At 38.6% G+C, this 25,198-nt stretch overlaps 1 protein-coding gene across 1 annotated transcript in view; it reads left to right on the top strand.

Annotated features, from left to right (window-relative positions):
- TENM2 (teneurin transmembrane protein 2) overlaps positions 1 to 25,198 on the top strand; it is a 785,744-nt gene that overhangs the window by 281,998 nt on the left and 478,548 nt on the right. Inside the window, exon 3 of the mRNA XM_075209829.1 lies at positions 22,872 to 23,078. Within this exon, the coding sequence (XP_075065930.1) occupies positions 22,872 to 23,078 (207 nt within the window). The remainder of the gene's footprint in view (positions 1 to 22,871; positions 23,079 to 25,198) is intronic.

The raw sequence follows: 25,198 nt of genomic DNA, 5'->3' as shown, positions 1-25,198 counted from the left end.
TAGATTGTAAGCTCTCAATCATGTCTGGACCTCGCCCGTTATTTTCAAGCCTGAATTTATTTTGTCTACCTTATATGTCCCTGTTTTATGTATAGTTTATGTATTTTCTGTTGTACTTTCTGCTTCCCCACTGTACGACTCTGCGGAGTACTGTGATGATTATAATAATAATGTGAGTATTGTGTATGTGAGTAGTTAGTTATATTGAGATCAACATGTGTGCGTCTGACAAAAATGTTTTCATTGCTGTCTTAGCTTTTCTTTTGAGTTTGTATGCACCGAAATGACTGCAGTGAAGAGTTTAGATAGTCCACCTCCTGTGCAGGTGTATCGTCATGTCCTGCCAGACATTATCATCAGATGTCAGATAGAACTCTCCCACTGTGGCAAGGAGAATGGAAGTAATAATGGCATCCTTCGTTATAAAATTAGATTTTATATTCTGTTTAAATATGAATCTATACCCACCTTTTTAAAATAGTACAAGTCCTTTTCTTATATACAGTATATAACTTGTATTTAAGCTGCACCTCTTCTTTATTATGAACAGTAGCTCTTAAAAGCTAGTTCTCCGAGTGCTTTCATTCTTACTGAGAAGAGCGAACATGAGATTATGACTTTGTACTTGAGAAACCGTCTTTTGTTATCTACCTTGGAAAATCACTTTGCCTTTATTTTATCTTGTTCGACCCATTTGTAGCTAGTGTATAGTATTGTTCATCAACCAACAAAGAAACAGGCAAGCAAATCTATCAGGTTCTTTGTTAGAAGCTTTATAATAAGGCAAAAAGCTGTTCTGTGAATTGTGCTATGTGATTCTTTGTAAAAGGTGAATCTCTAACCTTCTGGACTCCAGACTTATAATAACATATAATAACACTACTGATGTCATGGACTTAGATTTAGTCGTAATTTGCATGAAATAACAAGTGGTTGTGATTCAGAAGCCTATTACTCTTAATTTAACATTTCAGTCAGAACTTATGATTAGCATTGGTTATAAGTAGGTTTACACCGAGACATTGAATATATGAAATTAAAGCTGATTTTATATAAAAAGATGTAATATAGCATTATAAATATATATGATTTTTACCCTGCATTAAAAGACTTTATGATGCTAGGTGTTGTATTTACATTGTAGCTTAGTACAGGCTACTCTGAGCCTGATTCATTTAGAAAAGTAAGGCAAAAAAATTATTGTTTTCTCCTGGACAAACCATGTTACAATGCAAGTTAGTTTACTATTTTGCACATAAGGAAAATACTGGCTGTTTTTTCATGTAGCACACATATACTTGATAGCTCTATTTTTACACTGACATTTGAAGTTGATCTAGGACATGTCCTACCCCAAATATAAATCTGTCCCCACATTTAAAATTTATCTCCCCATCCAATGCAGCATGGTTTTTGCCCAGGTGAAAAGTTACTTTTTTTTTTTTTGCTTTGTTTTCCTTAATGAATCAGGCCCTCTGTTATCAGACACTCAGAGGCTTCCTGCTCTGTCCTTCTATTGACAACTGCATACAGCCCGACATTTGTACATTGTGTCAGTGTTAGGAACAATGTGAGTGTCTGTACTCGATTAGCAAACAAAAGAGAGCAGGTTATATAGCTGCTAGGAAGAATCTTACCAGCTATATCTACCTGGTTTCATTTTTCCAGATTTAAAATACAGTACATAATAAAATACATCCATGTAGTTAATAAATTGTTTGAGCAATTATTGTTACAATCAGAATCATTGAGCATAACATTAAGAGTGGGCTTTATAGATAGGCTTGTATATTTATAAATCAGGTAAATCACACAATCGTAAAATACTTCCATGAATATGCACTCTCTGGGAATATGAAGCCAATCATGCATGACTGTTTGAATCCTGTTTGCACATGCAATCTTACAGAGAGTGAATGCTATAATGTGTGCTGTAATTGAAGTAAACTGACAAATAGGAGATAAGAATACCTATGAAGAATGGAGGGTTCTGATATCATAGCAATTATCTTCTGCTATATATTTTATCACTTGCCATGAAAAATTGGCCACTCATGCATGTAATGTCTGCATGGTAAAATTTAAACCTTCAGCATAATAGAACATTTTGTTTGGTTTCTTGCAAATGATGATCAAGAGCAGTAAAATAAAAATGAGATGTTCCCATTTTTCTGTTTTTGGGGGGAGGGGGGTAAAAATTACACATGTAAAGTATGTATGATAATTCTGATTGTGGTAATTTGTGATCATTTAAAGTCCATGTGATAGGCCATGGAGGGTAGTGACTCTGTTATTTTTTATTTAGCCCATTTGATTCTTGATGTCTTTAACATGGAAAATGCCACTTAGTGTATTAAGGATTAGCATTGTGTGAATATTAATGTATTTTTGTTTGAATTATGGTTTAGTGTATTCCAAAGTCACCCTTGATCATTTACCATTACTTTCTGCTAAACATAAAATGCAAAGTTACTTAAAATAAAAGAGCAGTTAATAAGCATATACAACATACTTGCCTATTTTTTAAATCTGTACTCCGGGTGATCAGAGTACAGTTCATGTGACAGAAGGTAGGAGGGGGTGTGATGATATAATTACGTCACTATAGCCCCGCCCTACTATAAAATACAGAAATTTAAGGTATTGAATAGCTCCCACTATTCAATGCCGTGAATGTCACCATTTTACATGGTTCGGGAGATTCGCCTACTCTTCCGGGAGTCCGGGAGGACTCCCTGAAATTCGGGAGAGTAGGCAAGTATATAAAGAGTATAGCAAGATATGCAATGGGCCTGATTCATTAAGGAAAGTAAAGCAAAAAAATGAATTTGTTTTCTCCCGGACAAACCCATGTTAAAATGCAATGGTTGCAAATTAGTTTATTATTTTACACATAAGATAAATAAAGACTGTTTTGTCATCTAGCACACAAATACTTGATAGCTTTATTTGTACACTGAAATTTAAAGTTGATCTAGAACATGCCCTACCCCAAATATAAACCTGCCATCACATTTTAAATTTGCCTCCCCCTCCAATGCAACATGGTTTTGCAAGTTACTAATTTTTTCTGCTTTACTCTCCTTAATGAATCAGGCCCAATATGTACAAACAGTATAAAAGTTTACAAAAACTATGAGGATTTGATCATGTTTTTTTCCCTATGCACACCAGGCTTCCATTACCACAAACTCAAGTCAAATCAATCAATTTACCCTATGAAATTTCATTTGAATCAATTTGAAATCCAGTCTATGTTCACAGATCATCCCATTGCATGGGGACACTTTTGATCCTATGCATTCAAACAGCTAATTAAATAAATCTGTGCAATTTAGTCAACCACATGAATGGCCAAATTTACCCTACCTGATCACTGGGTCAAACAACCAGATCTTCAGGTGTGAGGGCAACAGAGAACCTTACTGAGCATAAAATAGCTGAGAGCAGAGGGCAATGACATAAACACTTGAAATACATTGGCAAACATCTTAAGCCATTGTGTGACATAGGAACATTTATGTATACATTTGTAAAGTTTACAAGATGACTTTTAATTTACTTTTATTTCAGTGGCCCTCTAAATACCTCCATGGAAGCAGGTAGATTCCCTTTTCAAGGAAAGCAAGAAAACAAAATGCAAAAGGCTTAGAAAGAAAGATATCTTGCTAGTTGTAGAAAAAACAGAAAACATACTGTAATCCTTGTGGATATTACTCAATTCTTTGTTTATTTTTTTTTAGGGTGGAAAACGAAACATCATTTTGAGACTGTTTGGTGAGCTAATAATGATCATTAATAAGGGGCTGTGCACTTTGGGACACCCTCCTCCAATTAGTGCTTTAGTGGGCTCAGAAGTATGTCTAGCCATTCTGCTGAAATGATGAATATTTCCTCTTATCTTGCGTCCATCCAAACTTGTATCAGCTGACTCTGGTTGATTTATTATAACCGCCCTGAGTGGGTTCCCCCTATTCCAACTGCTACTTGATTCCTGGAGGAGGAGCAGAGTACTTTCACTGCAGTGGCCAAAACTAGAAGGGTAATTTGAAACCAGCACAGGGAGGAGGTGTGTAATGGATTTATCATTTTATTGAATTGAAGTTGCATTGATTGAATTAGGTGTTGCATTGATCACACACCTCCCGTCTATCACACAGAATACCATGGAAAGTCATGATGACTTAGAACTAGAAGCCCTGCTCCACCTCTTATGATTTATTGATCTGTCCTGTAGATCATCTTAGAGGAATTTTGGCCTAATCCTTCTTACATTTAACTCATGGATATTGGTGGACTTTCTTGCCTGAACACTCTGCTTTAGGTCTTGCCACAACATTTTGTTTGGATTAAGGTCTTGGTTTTGACTCGGTCATCCCAAAATGCAAAAGTTCTTCTGCTTAAATAATTTTTTTGAAGACTGACTTGTGGGTTTAGGATTGTCCACCTCCTCTTGAGTTTCAGTTCACAGAAGGATACCCTGACATTCTTCTGTACAATTTGTTGGTACAGTCCAGAATTCATAGTTACAACAATGATTGCAATCCTGGCCCCATGGCAGCAAAACAGCCCCAAACCATGAAAAAGTCTTCACCATTTTCACTGTTGGGGTGACATTCTTATGTTGAAATGCAGCATTTGGTTTTCTAAAAACCTTAACGTTTCACATTTAAGCCAAAACATATTAACTTAGAATCATATGTCCAGTGGTCCTCTGCTCATTCAGGTGGTCTATAGCAAACTTTAAATGGGCAGCAATGTTTTTGGAGAATAATGGCTACCTACATGCTAACCTTTCATACACACTTTTCTTGTTCAGTGTTTGCCTGATGGTAGACTCATGAACACTGACATTAGTCAGTACAAGAGAGTCCTGCAGATCCTTTGACGATATATTCTTTGTGAATATTATATGTCTTACTCTTGAATTATGTTGGACAAATGCTTCTGGGGAGAGTAACAAATGTTTTGAATTGTCTTCATTTGTACACTATCTGCCTAAGAGTGGATTGGTGAAGCACAAAGTCTTTTTTGTAACATGATCCAGGTTTGATGAGCATCAACAACTCTTTTTCTAAGGTCCTCTGTAATCTCCTTCGATCGAGATACAGTGTTCGCAAACCTGTGTAATGAAGACCAGTCTTTGGTAGTGAAGACTCAGATCTGTGTTTTTAAATAGAATATGGCCACCCATATTCACACCTGATTGTCATGCCATTGATTAACACTCCTCACTCTAATTATCCTCTTAACTGAACTGATAATCCTAGAGGTTCACATAATACTTCCCAGAAATCCATAAAAGAGCTCACAGACTTTCTAGCACCACTATAGCATGCCACATCCTCACCAAACACGTTATAACTTAATATAAAGACGTATTTACAAACAGCAAGCATTGTACACCTAGCCAAGTCAGTCTATTTCCTGGAGGATGGAGTCTATCTAGAATGGCAATAGTTTCTTAGCAAGTTGCTGCCTTTTACATATAAACTTGACTGGCTCTGTATTGTTTATATGTATCTTCAACATGTGTTTTTCTGCCGGTGTTTTCTTACGTATTTTGGTTTAATTTAATTTTCAAGGGGTCAATTTACAAATGCGAACTGAATCAGATTGCTGCTAATTTAAGCATCTCTTCCCTAAAGGAACCCTGGAAAAAAGATAAGAACATGGAATTTAAGAGGCCCTAACTGTTAAAAAATAATAATAATATTCTACCTACGCAGTTTCTAAACTGATCATCAATTTTTGATTTCCTTTAAACATTATGTCAAGTCTCCAGACTTTTGTTGAAAGTCATCAAGCTGTGTGCATCAAATTTGGCAGGTAATAGAACAGTTGAAGAGGATGAAAGATCTAAAGTATGGATTTAATTGATGATGCACATCTCTTACCAACAGCCAATACTCTCTATAATATGTTTTATATTAATTGTCATTATTTCCTTTTTTTTTTAATGTTGGAGCTGCATTAATGTTGAACAAGACAACAAGCAGTAGAAAACAATTCTTGCACACTGAAACTTTACTTCAAATAACTTGAAATAATGATTGTTCTCTCTTAAAGTACAACAAGCAGAGATAGCTCAAACAAGTCACATGTTACCATGGTTTCAGTGATCCTGTGTTTGCAAAGCAAAATGAATAAATAATTATAGGGATGCATAAATCGCTTCTGTCATTTCAGATTTGTCTTGGCCATAATGTTGTGTTCTAGTCAGAATGATTATACACCAGGTCTAGATGATCTTTAATTTATGATGAACATAAAATTATTTTAAAAGAATCTGGACTTTATCCCCAATTTGGATCATTTTATTCCCCAAAAGCGTTTACTTCATTTTCTGTTAATGAATTGAACCAGTATATTATAAAGCTTCTTGGAGATATAAGGCCTGAGTCATTTAGGAGAGCAAAATAAAAAAAGGAGTAAATGTTCTCCAGTACAAACCATGGTACAATGCAAGGGGTGCAAATTAGTTTATTATTTTGCACTTAAGGCAACTACTGACTGTTTTTTCATCTAGCACACAAATGCTTGATAGCTTTATTTTTATATTGAAATTTAAAGTTAATCTAGGAAACGGCTTAACTCAACAATAAATCTATCCCCACATTTTAAATTTACCTCCCTCTCCAATGCAACACGGTTTTGCCATGATCCAAGGTTACTCTTGCTTTGCTCTCCTTAATGACTCAGTCCCATCAGGTTCATACAGAGGGTTGATGTCAATCTAATGATTTTAATAATGATATGTATTTCATTATGTAATTTCACTGTTTACTGTAAATTATAATGAGTTTTTTCATCACATAAATGCACCAATCTGGTGGCTGAGTACTTTTATATGGTCACAGAAAGGTGACTTCTAATATATGTAATAATTTACAGCAAGATGTGCTTTGTTTTCGGGGGTAACGAAAGGAAATTCTAATGGTGTTGCAGTGGCTTCTTGGCTTCCCCAAGGCACTGTGTGAAACTCACATTCAGCCATGGGACAGTGATTGTATAGACCTCCCCTAGGCTGTATGTACTACCTTGGTAAAAGCTGGTGCCACTCATTCAACCAATGGGTAGTGATCACATAGACCTCCACTAGGCTGTATGTACTACCTTGGCAAAAGCTGGTGCCACGCATTCAGCCAAAGGGTAGTGATCGCATATACCTCCCTTAAGCTGTATGCACAGCCTTGGCAAACGCTGGTGCCACGCATTCAGCCAATGGGTAGTGATCACATAGACCTCCCCTAGGCTGTATGTACTACCTTGGTAAAAGCTGGTGCCACGCATTCAGCCAAAGGGTAGTGATCGCATAGACCTCCCTTAAGCTGTATGTACTACCTTGGTAAAAGCTGGTGCCACTCATTCAGCCAATGGGTAGTGATCACATAGACCTCCACTAGGCTGTATGTACTACTTTGGCAAAATCTGGTGCCACGCATTCAGCCAAAGGGTAGTGATCGCATATACCTCCCTTAAGCTGTATGCACAGCCTTGGCAAACACTGGTGCCACGCATTCAGCCAATGGGTAGTGATCACATAGACCTCCCCTAGGCTGTATGCACAGCCTTGGCAAACGCTGGTGCCACGCATTCAGCCAATGGGTAGTGATCACATAGACCTCCACTAGGCTGTATGTACTACCTTGGCAAAAGCTGGTGCCACGCATTCAGCCAAAGGGTAGTGATCGCATATACCTCCCTTAAGCTGTATGCACAGCCTTGGCAAACGCTGGTGCCACGCATTCAGCCAATGGGTAGTGATCACATAGACCTCCCCTAGGCTGTATGCACAGCCTTGGCAAACGCTGGTGCCACGCATTCAGCCAATGGGTAGTGATCACATAGACCTCCCCTAGGCTGTATGCACAGCCTTGGCAAATGCTGGTGCCACGCATTCAGCCAATGGGTAGTGATCACATAGACCTCCACTAGGCTGTATGTACAACCTTGGCAAAAGCTGGTGCCACGCATTCAGCCAAAGGGTAGTGATCGCATATACCTCCCTTAAGCTGTATGCACAGCCTTGGCAAACGCTGGTGCCACGCATTCAGCCAATGGGTAGTGATCACATAGACCTCCCCTAGGCTGTATGCACAGCCTTGGCAAATGCTGGTGCCACACATTCAGCCAATGGGTAGTGATCACATAGACCTCCCCTAGGCTGTATGTACTACCTTGGCAAAAGCTGGTGCCACGCATTCAGCCAAAGGGTAGTGATCGCATATACCTCCCTTAAGCTGTATGCACAGCCTTGGCAAACGCTGGTGCCACGCATTCAGCCAATGAGTAGTGATCACATAGACCTCCCCTAGGCTGTATGTACAACCTTGGCTAAAGCTGGTGCTATACATGCAGCCAAATGTGTTGTGCCACCCTCCCCCCCAATCTATAAAAAGGCTTAAATGTGACCTGAGCTGTGGACCTTAAATATATCTGGCCCATCCCCCTGTCCCCTTCCCTGGCTACCATGGTATAACCTTACAATGCACAAGTTCTAATGAACACTGAATTCATGCCCTCACAATTTACCATTTGTAAATGTATCATTTACAGACGTTTATTCATATTACTTACGTATTATATATAGATATGCCTGTTTGTGTATTATATATATGGCTTCTCAAAATCCTGGGAAATAAAGTCCATGCAGAAAAAAATCTGTACATATTGTAAACCGAAATTAACTAGACATGATTCATCTAAGTTTTCATCAAGGACACTATAATATGAATTTCTTAGTATTATAGTATAATGGAAAGATAGATTATCTATATGAGATTTAACTGTATAATATATATGATATATGCATGAAAAGTACAAAAAAATATTACTGAATGTCATTTTCTCTGATGAACCTGGAGCTGAATTAATTAAGATAAATTATGCTCTTGCTTTTTATAGCAATTAAATAATCTGGCTGTAATAAGAACAATTACAGTGGCAGCACTGATGTAAAATCTACACAAATGGGTTTTGTCACTTCCCTGTTCTTTGCAATATTTTAGAATTCTTCAAACAGACACTGTTATAGTCTTCAGAAGAAGAGCAATGTAGAGAAAAAATGTCTCAGCCACTTTATAATTGTTAGGGAAAGTTGTTTAAATTAATCAAGTTGTCCCCTTTGCCTGGTTATTCATTTTTCAGCCACACATTAAACATCTTCATAAAGCATCAGTCTGCATTCAATTACACCAAATAATGTGAGTTATTAGGGATTGAACTTCACCAACAAGACAGGAGTGTGCAAAATGTGACCCAAACGTCTTCTTTCTTTGCCAAACGAGTTTGAATAACACTGTTTAATGTGCAAGTTTTTCTTTTGTATTGTTATTTATTATAATGCTATGATCAGAGAGCGGTGATATCATCATTTATAAATGAAGAGTTGAGGGACAAAATGTCCCTTTGTGTTAAATGTACGTATTATTACCATATTTTCTTTTATTTAGGAAGTTTAAACACATTCAGCATATCTAAATAGGGGATGACCTATGTACACTGAATCACTTAATTGAGCTTTGTTTGTAAAATCTTAGAATCTAAAGCATATTGGAATTGGCAGTTACATACAACATAGTAAAAGTAATTGTCAACACTGTTTTGATGGAGGTGATAAATATAGAAAACTTTTTAAATATGATGTAGCCAAGGCCCCTGGCCTCATTACACAGTCTGTGCTTTTTAAAAATACATCTACCACACACGCACAACATCCAACACTACGCGACACTGTATTTGGGGGAGAACACACTTAAAACACATACCATACCTACCTCATCCCTGCATTTGCACAATTATTACCTGGATGTCTAACTGTGTCATGTGACTGCCACAGTGTTCCATAACATAATCAATAGGCTATTGGTTAGAAACCAAAATGTAACTTGAAAACCCTTGTCAGTGTGTGTGTGTATATTCTCTGTACAGCGCTGTGAAATTAGTGGCACTGTATAAATAAATGGTAATGATGATAATTTTTGACCATGTTCTGGGGTATTGAATAAATTGATAAAATTAAGGAGCCTTATGAGGCCTGAACTCCTATGAAAATGCCACTCAAAGAGAAGCAGGAGGTCTAACCTGATATTACAAGATGGGATTAATGGAAGTATTGTCCAACAAACTCACTGCCAAGATGCTGCTGCACAAGTGATTATTGTGGACAGGGTTGCAAATTTAACTACTATAATTCCTATCACTATGCCACAGAAGAATTGTCCACAGATGTACAAGATTGTTTAAAGTATTTAAGGTTATTTATGTGGCTCTAGCTACTAGTATTGCATGCAATATCTGCCATAGATTGCATTGTCATAGATGAGGAGCCGGTCATTATAAGCATAGGCAAATGGAGGGGGGGGAGGTTCCTAGTTCCAGGAAACCCCCCTCCAAGCCTTGGGCACTGTATAATTGAGGTGGCTGGAGCCTGCCCTGCTTCACATGGTTCTGTTTGAAAAGGGAGAGCTGCGTGCACCTAACAGTAGTGCACACAACATTGCCCATGTATATTATAGGGATAGGAAGAGTTGGAGAGCAGCCAAGCACTGGTCTTGAAACCCCCCTCTGCAAATCCTGCGTTTGCCCCTAATAAGTGCTATTTTATTACCCATTATATGCATACCCCTGTATGTAAGTTATTTGAGGCAAACTAAACTTTGTTTGTTTCAGTCAGTAGGACTACTGACTACTGATGACAGAAAGCTATCTTGAATGAATTAACAATATACAATTGTAACAGAAGTCTAGATCAATGGTGTTTGTGGTTCCAGCATTAATTATATTTACAATATTTATGCTATATAGTGTCCACTGCATTCATTGAAATGTTTGTGATATTGTGTAAAAAATTAGGTTAAATGCAATTTTACTTGCTGCCTTTGGTTGGTGTCACATCGGAGCTATTCACTTTGCCATTAAAGTACAGCATGTAAACGCTACCAAATTGAAATCTTTCATTTCTATGAATAGAAAGGAGAGGATGTCACATGAGCATTTTAATCACTAGAGCAGTTAAAACGTTGACAGCAGGGTTTTGGCAAAATGTTCGAAGTGCTCAGTAACAACACTCCAATCCATTATACTTTAACAGACCCTGTTTCTCAGAATGCTCTAAGTGCGCATCATAAGCTGTAAGCTATAACAAGGCTGTGCTTTAATAGAAATGGCATGAAAATTAGGCACAAGCGCTTGTGAAGCTGCAAAAGTGCTAGTTTGAAAAGTGTAATTCTTAAGCTGGCCCAATGCAGTGAAATTGATTGGATCATCAGTCGGCATATTGGAAATTCAGTCGGAAGATGAGTTATCGGCCTGTGTACGTGTTCATCTATAAACCACACTACCATGTTCTGATTCAGATGCTCACATTGTGCATGTATGGTTGGCTTTCATCCCATTGACCCATCCATATGAAGGGCCACTGATACTATTTCTCCACGCGTGTATACACGATTGGTCCTTGTGCTGTCAGCATTAATTTGTGGGTCCGAAGCAAACGTTTATCATTGGGAAGGTTGAAGTAGGTTGTTTGTGACACACAGCAGGATACTGCTCACCACTATATCTGTTATTAAATGCATTGTCCCTTTTCCTCCAGATGATTGTGTGCTGTGTAAGTATACCAACTATGTTCTTGAATCAGATGCTTGACTGTATGAGAACATATTTTTCTAAAGATTTGTTGTGAAATGCAATGGAGGCTAAAAAATTAAGTGTAATCCCAAAAGCAGACAAAGTGGAACGTCTTTGAGTATTTATATGGTTTAAAATAGTGTTTGGAAGCTCATAATCAGCTACAATGTCATTAATCCGCTTTATAAAATAAAAAAAAACAATGTCTGTAAGCAGTACCTGATGTGGTACAGTAACCTGCTTGTTTAATTATTATTTTTTTGCACCCCAAATGCCTTTTACTCTAGTCATTAGGATTAATCAAGCAGCAATTCTCCTCTGCTCCAAAGAGATGGAGGATGCTGGCATCAGCCTCTAACTGGAGCTACTGCATAATTCTTTTTAGAGCTTTTCTCAATATGTGGAAGATCTGTTCCTCTCCAATCATAATTACTACCATACTGCTGTGGTATATATCTCTAAATCCATTGTCGGAATGAAGACTTCTCCAGAGAACCCAGTGCTATAGTACAGTATGTTGCACACAACAATTCAATTAGAAGGTGTGCTATAAATGTATATAAATATGCAAGCATATATTAAAAGGCATAGCTATACAAAAAAACATTGTTACCTATAAACGCACTAGTAAAAAAAAATACAAAGTTCCTTCTCAGAGCACATCACCATTTGTATAGGACTAGATTGGTGCGTTTCAAATTCCACCAGCTGCAGCGATTTGTGGAGGGTAAGATAACTTGAACCTCATCTTTCTGAGGTAGCCATTCCCTTGAACATTGAATTTATTTGCTATATATAGGTGCATTCATTGGTTTGTCATGCAAATGGGAAAACCCTTCAGGTCAAAGCTGTAAATCATGCGGAGACCAGAGATGAAAACATTCTGCACAAATAGTTTCCAAACTATAATGTTATCAGCAACTCCCATTCATTCATAACCTGCTGGATTGGCAAATACAACAAGAATACTGTAGAGTATATATATATATATATATATATATATATATATATATATATGAGGCATTTGTGTACAGTATAGCTATATTGGGATAAGCCTACCTGCCAATGTCAAGGCATCTCCTGTAAGTGATATATATATATATATATATATATATATATATATACACATATATATATATATATACACTCACACACACACACATACTATGGAACAGTGAGAACATTAATTACCTGCGATAGGGAGAGTGGGAAATGAGTTAAGGAGGAGTGACAGATTTTTAGACTTTGTCCCGCTAGCCGCCTGCACAACCTGGACTTTGTCCTGACAGCAGTGTAGGAAAGCACATAAGATGAGCTACATGTAGCATGCAGGGGTGTATGCGGCATAGCAAGGTGAATGCAGCAGCCACAAGGTGGTCTATTCATACTTGCCAACTCTCCCGGAATGTCCTGGAGGCTCCCTAATTCCACGTATGACTCTCGGGAGAGTAGAGCAGTCTCCCACTTCCTAGTGAAGTGGGCAGAATTAGAGGCAAAATGACGCGATTCTCAGGGAATCACAGCATTCGCCGAGCCCCGTCCCACGCACGCTCACTTCCCCCCTGCATCTCCTGAATGCCAACCTCCTGCAGTTGCAAAGTATGGGTCTATTGTTGGTAAATGCTAGTCATACCCCCTTTACATTCAAAAATTTAGAACCCCCCCCTCTAGAAATACTGCCTTTACCATTTTATATTTAGTTCAGTTAAATGCTCTGCCAGCCTGGTGTCACTGTGACCCTGTGATATATATCTTATGCTACAATGACATGTGTTCATACCCAACCTTTCTCCCAATTCTGTGTCAATCGCCTTGTGTGATTTTTTTTTGATTTTATTTTAAGACTAGTCCTTACTTTCGCTCTAAATTCTCTACACCGCGGTGGAATGACAATATATATTTTTTCCAATAACACTTTATGATGTGTTTTCCACTGTGCTTTGTGATGATTCTACTTACTGTCTTTTTTTTACAAGACTGATCTGAAATATAATAGAAGTCTGTCAACAAAACTCATTATAACGAGACAAAATAGCTCCCTGTCCCACAGCTTTGCAGCCTGTGAATCCCAGATGGAAGTGGGAAAGTGGCTCACACTTGAAATTGTTTACCTGGGTTATCGGGGTCAGATATTTTGGGGCACGTTACTTCTTTCATGCTGCCCTTCCTCAAATTGCAAGGGAAGAACAGTGGAAAAAGCAATCCCATACTTGAGCACTCTTTCAGTGTTAGACATATCTGCAGACTGATTGAAAATTTGACAGTGGAAATGGATATATTTGTTCACTGTGCCTTTGCAGGCTGTTTTTGTTTTTTGGTCTAAATCTCTGGGTGGCTCTAGTTTTGAATTGTAACTTTTGCTGCATTTTTAGCAAGGAAAGGGAAAAATGGAAAAGTACTATAAATGTAAATGTAAAATATACAGCACATTCTGTCTTTTTGAAATTGTTGGTGTGAAAGAACCCAACAGTTCTTTATTTAAACAAGGTCTGCTTCAACCTTGATTGACTTGCAGTAAATTGCCTGGTATGAGAGGTAAAAGGAAGTTGATAGAAAAATGGCAATCAGCACCAAATGTATCCAGTGTGTGAATGACAGGTACCAGAGATGTGCTGGAGTAAGATAAATTTGCAAGAGTGGCCTCTCCTGACAGCTTCTGCGATGGGAAATTGTTCTTGTTAATTTATAGCTAAATCCTTGTCATTTATGGTCAAGAATCAACTAATTGCATAAACAAAATTAAGATTCCTTTCCGACATTTTGATACTTCTGTTGTCAGGCGTAATTATTATAATAAAATAAAACGTTTAGGAGATTTCTTATTATGGATGCAAATTGAAATCAACTCTCTGGAAGATTCCATGTCATTGAACATGAGCAACCTATTAATTTCAAAACAATATTCCTCTCACGGACTGCAAGATGCTTACTAACTAACATATCTTTCAGATCCCTCTTAGATTGTATTATGTTTGCGTCAAAATCCCGCCTACAACTTATTTCCTGGTTTATTACTGCAACTAATTAACTAAAATATTATTTTACAAGCAAACTATAAGTAGAAGGGTCGGCATTAAATTACATGAAATATAAGTGGTGTGTCCGGGTGTTTTCAAGCAATGGTATAAGAGGATCTGCTCTATTCCCTTCAAAAGAAGTAAAATGTCACAAAAAAAAGTGTATTTGAAACCTAACCTATGCAGTTCTGTACTCCAGTATTTTGCTAACATATTTATGCTGATTAACAATAGTACTGAGTAGCACAGTCCTGTGGGACCAAATCGGGTCTTCCCCTGTGGGCTTAGTGACAGTGATTTGGCAAGGGCGGGGCGAGCTCTGACATCATCACAGCCAGATTATGGGCAGGGGAGAGCAATTCAACAGATCAATACTTTGTCAAAGTTGCGTTCGCAGCTTGGATGGGGGTGTCAGCGCGTGAAGCTTTGACATATGTAGAGGCAATGCGCAGCCTTGGGGGGCCTAGAAGAAGCCTAGGAATCTTCTCTGCTGTCCAGGCACAGTGGAGTGCGTTGCTGCTTTGCAGTGTTAAGGTCACGGTTCAATTGCAACTTGGGGCTAGATTTACTAAACTGCGGGTTTGAAAAAGTGGAGATGTTGCCTATAGCAACCAATCAGATTTTAGCTGCCATTTTGTAGAATGTACTAAATAAATGATAGCTAGAATCTGATTGGTTGCTATAGGCAACATCTCCACTTTTTCAAACCCGCAGTTTAGTAAATATACCCCTTGAGCTGCTTACTGACTGTTTATTCTCCTTATGCTTGTGTGGATTACATCTTATAGCTCCTCCTTCCATGCTCTGAAAACAGAGGAACAAGTTAATTTAATTGACCCAAGAGTTGGTTTGATCCATATTTTTTTAAGCATTTTCTTTTTCATGTTATATAAATGCTCTCCCAAAAGTGTTCAGTCCACATTATACTCACTTTCTGTTTAAAAGAAGTGTAGTAGGAACGTTAATGATCAACTTCATAAACTATTAAACATAGTAGTGTCAATAGGATGTTATATATTTATTCATTATATATTTTAGTGAATTTCCCATATTTAGTTTTGTGAATTCATTTAAGACACCCAATGGCCAGAATTTCTGAACATTTCTAAATGAGGAACAGCTAGTAGTAGTCTGCAGTGGTGTAAACATCTCATGGACCACAAGTTACCTTCTGTAACCAATCATTTATTTAACATGCCATGGAACACAATGGAAGGAGCAGCAGGCTTTCTTCAGCAAACAAAGAACTAGTGGCTATTTTTAATTACTGCACTTGGTGCCAGGGGAACTTTTATTCAGTTCTCTGGAACACAGGATATGTCACAAACAAAGTTGTAAGATGCAGATAAACATTGTGGGCCTCAGTCATTAAGGAGAGCAAAGCATAAAAAAGGAGTAACATTTGCACCCGGGCAAAACCATGTTGCATTGGAGGGGGAGGTAAATTTAAAATGTGGGGACAGATTTATAGTTGGGGTAGGGCATGTCCTAGATCAACATTAAATTTCAGTGTAATAATAAAGCTATCAAGTATTTGTGTGCTAGATGAAAAAACAGCCAGTATTTAACTTATGTGCAAAATAATAAACTCATTTGCACCCCTTGACTTGTAACATGGTTTGTCCCAGAGAACATTTACTCCTTTTTTGCCTTAATGACTCAGGCCCTGTGTCTGTTTCAATGATAGTGGTGCAGGAAATTTAAAGCGTGACTATCATTGTAATAAAACATTGCAGTTATACAGTATTTATCTGCATATAGAAATGTTTAAAAGAGTTATGTTGGTTTTCTTCACAAGAAAATCACTTGCAGGAGAAACATTTCATTTATAGACAACTCTGCGTTTTTCATGTTCTCTGCTTAGTATGAGATCCTTACCTCCTACAGCTATCCCATAGCATGCCTTGCACTAATTGTTACCTATTTCGTAGGACGTCGTACTATTAAACGCCGCAAAGGCAACCAACAGCAAAAAGCAAATGCACAGAAAACATTTGAGGAGAAATGCACTGTTCCCAGTGGAGGCCTTCATTTCGTTACTTAGAAATGAGGTTGACTGGAGTAGGTCAAAGCTGTTCCTAGGAATATTTGCAAAGGCTCAAAAGTCTGTTTTAATCAGGAAGCAAAATAAATGAATATATATATATATATATATATATATATATATATATATATATATATATATATATATATTATTTTAGCATTAGGGTGTAAATATGCTATTTTTAGCATATTTTAGTGTGTTTGTTATAAGCTTTTTTTTATGCACATGCATCTAACTCCACATCGGGCTTTAAGGGTCTATTTTGTAAATACAAGTCTTTTCTTATCACCATTGACTTAATACACTAAAGCTGGGTACACACTGCACAGTTTTCATCCAATAATCGGCTAAATCAGCCGACATACGACCGCTCGTTCAAAAGTCGGGTCAGTGTGTGCAGTGACACGATGGTCGAAAGTCTGCCCAAATGGATGATTGTCGCCTCATTTGGTTGGTCGTACCATTTAATATTTTCGTTCCAATCTCGTTTCTGTTTTGTGTAGTGTTTATAAACTTCCGACCGATCCACAACAGTGAGTACGAAATTACAGTCATTGCTCATGACAACATTGCTGTAAAAAGTCGCTAAAGGGACATCCGCTCTTCCCTTTATCGTCCTAAACAAGGCTAGTGTGTATGCAGTCCATGGACCGAGTGATCAGAACATCGATCGCATGTAAAATCGCTCGACATAAAAAGTTGGTTGAAATTTCTGTAGTGTGTACCCAGCTTAACATACTATGGGGTCTATTTAACATTTGTGCTCAGTGGACTGCAGTAATATTCATTTTGTATCGCTGCATACAGCAGCTATACAAATAGTCCTTGCACTGTAGTTTATCAAGCTATGGCTCATTGGCGAGCCCTGGCAAATCCCCCCATCCTCCATCTAAACTAACTAGAAACCTCCTTCACTGACAGCCTAACGCAGCCAGCAAATGCAGATTAAGACCCCAGTGGTTACTGCGCATGCATGACTAAGAGAGACTCCCTAGGACTCCTTTAACAAGGTAAGCTAACGCCATGTCAAGATGGTGTTCATTTTTAACATGGAAGTCTGTTGGAGACTGCAGTGACCAGCGTTTGACAGATAAAGAAGCAGAAGTCTCTGATTTCTCCTGCTTTAACCCCATAGGCAAACCAAGGGGGGGGGGGGTCCTAGTGCCTGGAAACCCCCCTTCCAGCCTGGGGTACTGTATGCATGAGGTGGCTGGACCCTACCCCAGGACCAGCCACTTTGCAGATTGTGTGCAGATCGTTTCTGTCTGCACTGTTCACAGCCATCTCTCCCCAACAAGTATTGAAAGCAGCAAGAACAGGTAGGAGAGAGCAGGACAATCTGTCAACTGTTCTGACACATTCAGTCAAGACTTTGTCCTGATTGTAGGGACAGTTGGGAGGTATGTACCGCTTCACACGGCTCTGCTCTAATAGGGAGAGCTGTGTGCCCCTAACAGTAGTGCACGCAGAATTGCCCATGTATATGATGGGAATAGGAACAGTTGGAGAGCAGCCAAGTTCTGTCAAAAATTATAGCCACACCCCGAAGCATGCTGGTCACGCCCACTGGTGGTGTGGCATGGAAATCCCTCTCTACAAAACCTTGTTTGCCCCTGAACCCCATGATAAATTAAAAGAATAGCTGCGATGGTCATTCTCTGGAGAAAACAGCTGTTATCAGCAGATTTTTTTTCTCATTGCAGCTTAGTTAATTGACCCTTATATCTAATAGTATCTGTAACTGAATAAAGTCATATTCAGGGGACGTGACTGCATTCAAATCTCTTCATCTAATTGTACTGTCAGCGACCTGTAGAGATTTCAAACATTTGCTTCTAGGACATGATAAATCTATTCTCACTGTTTAATTCTAAAGTTGGCTGACGGCATGGCGTTGGGGACATTAATACATGCGTGTCTGCATATAAAACCCACACAGACAGTATATCTAATAGAGATGCTCACTGACCCCCGTGTTTTGGTTTTGGATCTGGATTAACTTCATGTTTTGGATCCCTATTTTTTCTAAAATCCCTATTTTTTTTTTCTAAAATCACATCATTTGGATCTTTTTTTGTTCCTACATTATTATTAACATCATAAACTTTAATTTCCAGTCATTTCCAGTCATTTTTTGTCAAGTGACAAGAACACTGCTACCCCTCATGTTTCTGTTTGAGCAATGGCACTGAGCATTGTCACTGGAGACTGGAGAGTGACAAGAACACTGCTACCCCTGTTTCTCTATGAGCAATGGCACTGGAGACTGGAGAGTGACAAGAACACTGCTACCCCTGTTTCTGTGTGAGCAATGGCACTGAGCAATGTCACTGGAGAATGGAGAGTGACAAGAACACTGCTACCCCTGTTTCTGTATGAGCAATGGCACTGGAGACTGGAGAGTGACAAGAACACTGCTACCCCTGTTTCTGTATGAGCAATGGCACTGAGCAATGTCACTGGAGAATGAAGAGTGACAAGAACACTGCTACTCCTGTTTCTGTGTGAGCAATGGTGCTGGATCTCCTGCTGAGGGAGGTACTTATGGAATCCAAAACCTGTGAGGTCCGACAATGCAACAATGACGTTTTTCCTCAATTCAGATCCGAGGACGCACGAAAGTAGCGAGCCAGATCGCTAGCCTAGTCGGATCACCTAAGTTCAAGTGGGTTCGGTTTTCAGAAAACCAAGCAGAAGCAACTCTACTATCTAATAGTGTACATTTTCCTGCTTAAGTTTGGGGTACAAAGGAGTCCAACTCTACCCTAGCCCTACCCTATTGTGTATAAAGTATAAAATGTAGTTTAAAAAATGCATGATTTGGTCACAATTCACAATTGATCACAATTTTCTGCCAAACACTTAGATTTTTATCCTAGCATTTCTTTTAGATATTATTTTCTCATTTCAAAAGTTTGGAGTGTGAAGATTTATTTAGCTTACTACATATTGCAATGATGACAAGAAAACTGTTCTTAGCAGCGTTCTGTAGAGATTTTATTCATATAACATTTTTACGTCTCCTTGTGAGTTGTGTGACATGTATTTTCTCCACGTACTGCATAATATCTAATTTGCATGGGCTGGAGTCAAAGAAAAGCCTTTTTTTTTTTTTACTAATAATTAAATGCAGATATCTTGATGCTTTTATATCGTAAAAAAAATCATAATATACAGAAGATGAAATCCAGAGGCTTACTTTATTGAGGAAACATCAATAACATTTTAGTGGAATGTAGTTGTTTTCATCTTTAGAGACTCCAACAGTTCTAGACAATTATGACCTTCAGAGCAGCTGGGTCATCTAGTTTTCATTGCTCTTTGCAAATACCCCCAACACCAAAGAGTAATGTACCCTCAAGTGTGGATAAGCAAAATCTGTTCATCAGGTATAAAATATTGCTGTGTTGTGACCTTACTTGGCCTTGTATCTGCTCTGGATGATGTGGTTTGTATAGTGAGCCAGGGAATTTCAGGCAAAACAGTCTGTCCTGGTTAGAAGAGTACAGAAAGGCAGTGTATCTAAGGAAAGGTAATGCATTGTTAAAAATAAATGAGGCCCCTTTTTCCACATGTCACGTTTACAACCTCTGATTTTCACTGCAGTGTTTATGAGCATAAAGATGCATTCAGAAAACACAATTAAATTAAAGGATTGCTAAGTATTGTATTTCTTGTGCCAGTTAACATTTTGACTGCTTTGATGACAATTAAAAAACAATGACATACAAAACTACAATGGAGGTATTACAAACTGTTCAGGTGCTAGAAGCTGACCCACATCGTTAAGTAAGTGTTGGGGGCATTTTGAAGTACATAAGGCTGCCAAATCTGTATTATTTCTATTACAGAAAATGACCCATACTGAGAAGGTTAAAACTAAATGATAATCATCATCATCATCATTTATTTATAGAGCGTCACTAATTCTGCAGCGCTGTACACATCAGTCCCTGCCCCATTGCAGCTTACAGTCTAAAATCCCTAATATAGACACACACTCACAGACAGACAGACAGACAGGGAGACAGACAGACAGAGAGGGAGAGACTACGGTCAATATTGATAGCAGCCAATTAACCTACCAGTATGTTTTTTCTTTGGCGTGTGGGAGGAAACCGGAGCACCCGGAGGAAACCCATGCAAACACAGGAAGAACATACAAACTCACCACAGATAAGGCCATGTTCGGGAATCAAACTCATGACCCCAGTGCTGTGAGACAGAAGTGCTAACCACTAGGCCACTGCATCTGCCCATAATGGTTGGAATTTGGCATCACCAGGCCCCATAACAAAATTTGGGCATGGGCCAAGCTGTGCTCTTCTACGCATGCACTGACCCTACACCTACACAGAATCACTCACAGGACCAGAAGAACAAAGCCGGGTCTCAGGAGGGTAGACTGACACTTCTAGGCTCCCCACCCTCTGGCCCCATAGCAGCTGCCAATAGTTCCACCACTGGATCTGAATTATCCAGGCTGGAGGAGAAATGCTTTTGGACATATTGCAAGACCTGTGACTATATTAAAATATTGCTAGTTTTATGCACAGTAAATTTAAGTGGTGCATTATCCTACAAATACAGAGGTTATTATGAAGTAGTCAAGGGCGGCATGAGTCAGTTAGTTTTACTTTAATTTAACTCCAAATTATGTTTCCCAGAGACCTTAAACTTTTCTAGGTCTGTAAAGTTGCTAACTTTAGCACATTTGTGGAACAAGGAGTGCTGACTTGTACATTCTGTAGGTCACAAACCTATAGCTATTCATCACCGCAACTTCAACTATTTTAAATTATCCAGAGGACAATGGCCAGCAACCAACAACATAATGTGAAATGTCTTACGTTCAAACTGATTTCCTTATAATCAAAATGCAATCTGTAAAGATGAAACATGTGCCAGCTGAACGCTTGTCTATTTGTATAGCGTCTACAGTTACATAATGATGTGAAACCTTATATTGTATATAGTTATCTTTTGTTATTACGTTTTCCCTTTTATAATATATATATTTTTTTGTCTATTAAATTCAAAGTTCAGGGAAGCGTAGGGGTTTTTCTGTGTAGCACATCCAGGTAGGGGGCTCAGAGTAAAAGTAAAATAGGCATTACATGCAATAACCTAGACTGCCAATAATATATCTCAAGGTAATTTATTCATTTATTCATAATATTAGATTTAGAGCAAGGTAGTACAACTTATAGCGTACAGTCATCCTTCAGTTATTTTGAGGTGCTTTTGACTTGAGTCAGAACAGAGTGTTCAGTCTTCAGCTCCTGGTCAGTTGCAATCTCAATTTAAAGTGGGCGTGGCTGGAATATTCTGTAGCCAATTAGATCATCAGAATGGTCACAGCAGCAGAAGATGAGTGTGTTGATCTTGTGGGAGTGATCTGTCCACTGATATAATTATGTTATTGAGGGCAGGGCTGCATTTGGCAGTGATATTGTCATACTGTGAGGAGGCGAATAGAGGCAAGTGCAAGCCACAAACTGAATTAGACAGTGGAAAGAGTCCCCCAACAGCACAGAGTAGTCATGGGAGGCTCCTATCAAATTGGTGCAGGAAATGTTTTCTGTCAAACGCACTTATATGAAGCATTCCTACATCCCACGTGTTTGTGGTTCCAGGTTCCTTTATATATAATCCAGACTCAAGCATATAAATATAGAAACATTTTCTCTCCTTATGAAAAACATTAATTTAAAAATGTCTCTAGGGTTGGTAACACGGAGCGCTGAATATACAGTATATGTATCTGTCAGTGAAAAGATTGTTTCGAGTGCCGTACACATGATTCATTAGGAATACCCGAAACATTTGGTCTGTTTAAGATCTGGGGTTATGCTAAATAAATAAATACTTTTAATGACAATGATTTTCTTTGCACTCAAGCAAGCAATAGTTAATATGGTTAATGGCACCTTTATATAAGTTAATGACACACACTTTATTCTGCTAAAGCTAGTAGTCATCGTGTAATAAAGGTCATGCTCTGTTCAGCCTGCAGTGTGTGCAGTCTTCCCACTCACACTTTTTACCACCTTAATATTCCAGACCTCTGGTGCTTTCCCTTCTTAAATCTGAAAATGATACCTATACATAAATGTTTTTGTGTGCATGATCATTACCTTCATGGCTGACCTTTAATCCCTGTTCCTCTTTCCCAGGTCGTCCCATCCCATCTACATCTTCGTCTAGCCTTCTACCATCTGCACAACTGCCCAGCTCCCATAATCCTCCTCCTGTTAGCTGCCAGATGCCGCTGCTTGACAGCAATACTTCTCATCAGATCATGGACACTAACCCTGATGAGGAGTTCTCTCCTAACTCATACCTACTCAGAGCATGCTCAGGCTCACAGCAGCCTTCCAGTGGTAAGAACCTTCTCTGGCACTTTAAGTGATTATGCATTAGCTGTTCTTTTGTTTATGTCTGACCCCAGAAATGTACTTAGCTAATCCTCATTATGCAGTATGTATGTTGTGTACGTGTAATGTATCTGCACTAATCTTCTTGCATAGCTTAATGACGCCAGTGTCTTACAGCTAAGAAATATTGTTCAGATAAAACAGGAGTGATCAATCTATATCTCACATTCACTGGTATTCTCCATCAGGGTTATTTAAATAACATGGACAAATACAACATAGTTTGTAGGGTCCATTTTACTAAATAAATGCACAGGTTTCCCTGGTTAAATATAAGCATAAGCTAAGGGAATGCATAGAATTTCTAGAGATACATTCAAGGTCACAATAGACAAGATGAGTATCATGTGCAAAGGGCTTGGTTGGTGATTATATTGTGGTGGCAGACAAGTATACAACGAGATGAGTATTATGTGAGGAGGTCTTGGTTGGTGATAATATTGTGGTAGCAGACCAGTATACAACTAGATGAGTATTATGTGAGGAGGTCTTGGTTGGTGATAATATTGTGGTGGCAGACCAGTGTACAACTAGATGAGTATTATGTGAGGAGGTCTTGGTTGGTGATTATATTGTGGTGGCAGACCAGTATACAACTAGATGAGTATTATGTGAGGAGGTCTTGGTTGGTGATTATATTGTGGTGGCAGACCAGTATACAACTAGATGAGTATTATGTGAGAAGGGCTTGGTTAGTGATAATATTGTGGTGGCAGACCAGTATACAACTAGATGAGTATTATGTGAGAAGGGCTTGGTTAGTGATAATATTGTGGTGGCAGACCAGTGTACAACTAGATGAGTATTATGTGAGGAGGTCTTGGTTGGTGATTATATTGTGGTGGCAGACCAGTATACAACTAGATGAGTATTATGTGAGGAGGTCTTGGTTGGTGATTATATTGTGGTGGCAGACCAGTATACAACTAGATGAGTATTATGTGAGAAGGGCTTGGTTAGTGATAATATTGTGGTGGCAGACCAGTATACAACTAGATGAGTATTATGTGAGAAGGGCTTGGTTAGTGATAATATTGTGGTGGCAGACCAGTATACAACTAGATGAGTATTATGTGAGAAGGGCTTGGTTAGTGATAATATTGTGGTGGCAGACCAGTGTACAACTAGATGAGTATTATGTGAGGAGGGCTTGGTTGGTGATTATATTGTGGTGGCAGACCAGTATACAACTAGATGAGTATTATGTGAGGAGTGTTTGGTTGGTGATTATATTGTGGTGGCAGACCAGTATACAACTAGATGAGTATTATGTGAGGAGGGCTTGGTTGGTGATTATATTGTGGTGGCAGACCAGTATACAACTAGATGAGTATTATGTGAGGAGGGCTTGGTTAGTGATAATATTGTGGTGGCAGACCAGTGTACAACTAGATGAGTATTATGTGAGGAGTGTTTGGTTGGTGATTATATTGTGGTGGCAGACCAGTATACAACTAGATGAGTATTATGTGAGGAGGGCTTGGTTGGTGATTATATTGTGGTGGCAGACCAGTATACAACTAGATGAGTATTATGTGAGGAGGGCTTGGTTGGTGATTATATTGTGGTGGCAGACCAGTATACAACTAGATGAGTATTATGTGAGGAGGTCTTGGTTGGTGATTATATTGTGGTGGCAGACCAGTATACAACTAGATGAGTATTATGTGAGGAGGGCTTGGTTGGTGATTATATTGTGGTGGCAGACCAGTATACAACTGGATGAGTATTATGTGAGGAGGGCTTGGTTGGTGATTATATTGTGGTGGCAGACCAGTATACAACTAGATGAGTATTATGTGAGGAAGTCTTGGTTGGTGATTATATTGTGGTGGCAGACCAGTATACAACTAGATGAATATACATGACTTCTCACAATTGGAAAGGAACTATCAGCACAAAAGAATTTGCCCAACTTTGCTTCCACTTTGCTATATCATTACCCCATTCCAATAGACCATGCTCTATGTAGAATATTGTATGAGGTAAGATCCTTTTCAGGACCCTTTTTCAAGAAAGATTAATTTTGCATGATTAATATACTGCAGCATTAATTCATCAGCAAA

The sequence above is a fragment of the Mixophyes fleayi genome, chromosome 4 (genome assembly GCF_038048845.1).
Source record: "Mixophyes fleayi isolate aMixFle1 chromosome 4, aMixFle1.hap1, whole genome shotgun sequence".
Classification (NCBI taxonomy): Eukaryota; Metazoa; Chordata; class Amphibia; order Anura; family Limnodynastidae; genus Mixophyes; species Mixophyes fleayi.
Note: the sequence above shows the minus strand (reverse complement) of the source record. Positions and strands in the feature narration are given on the sequence as shown.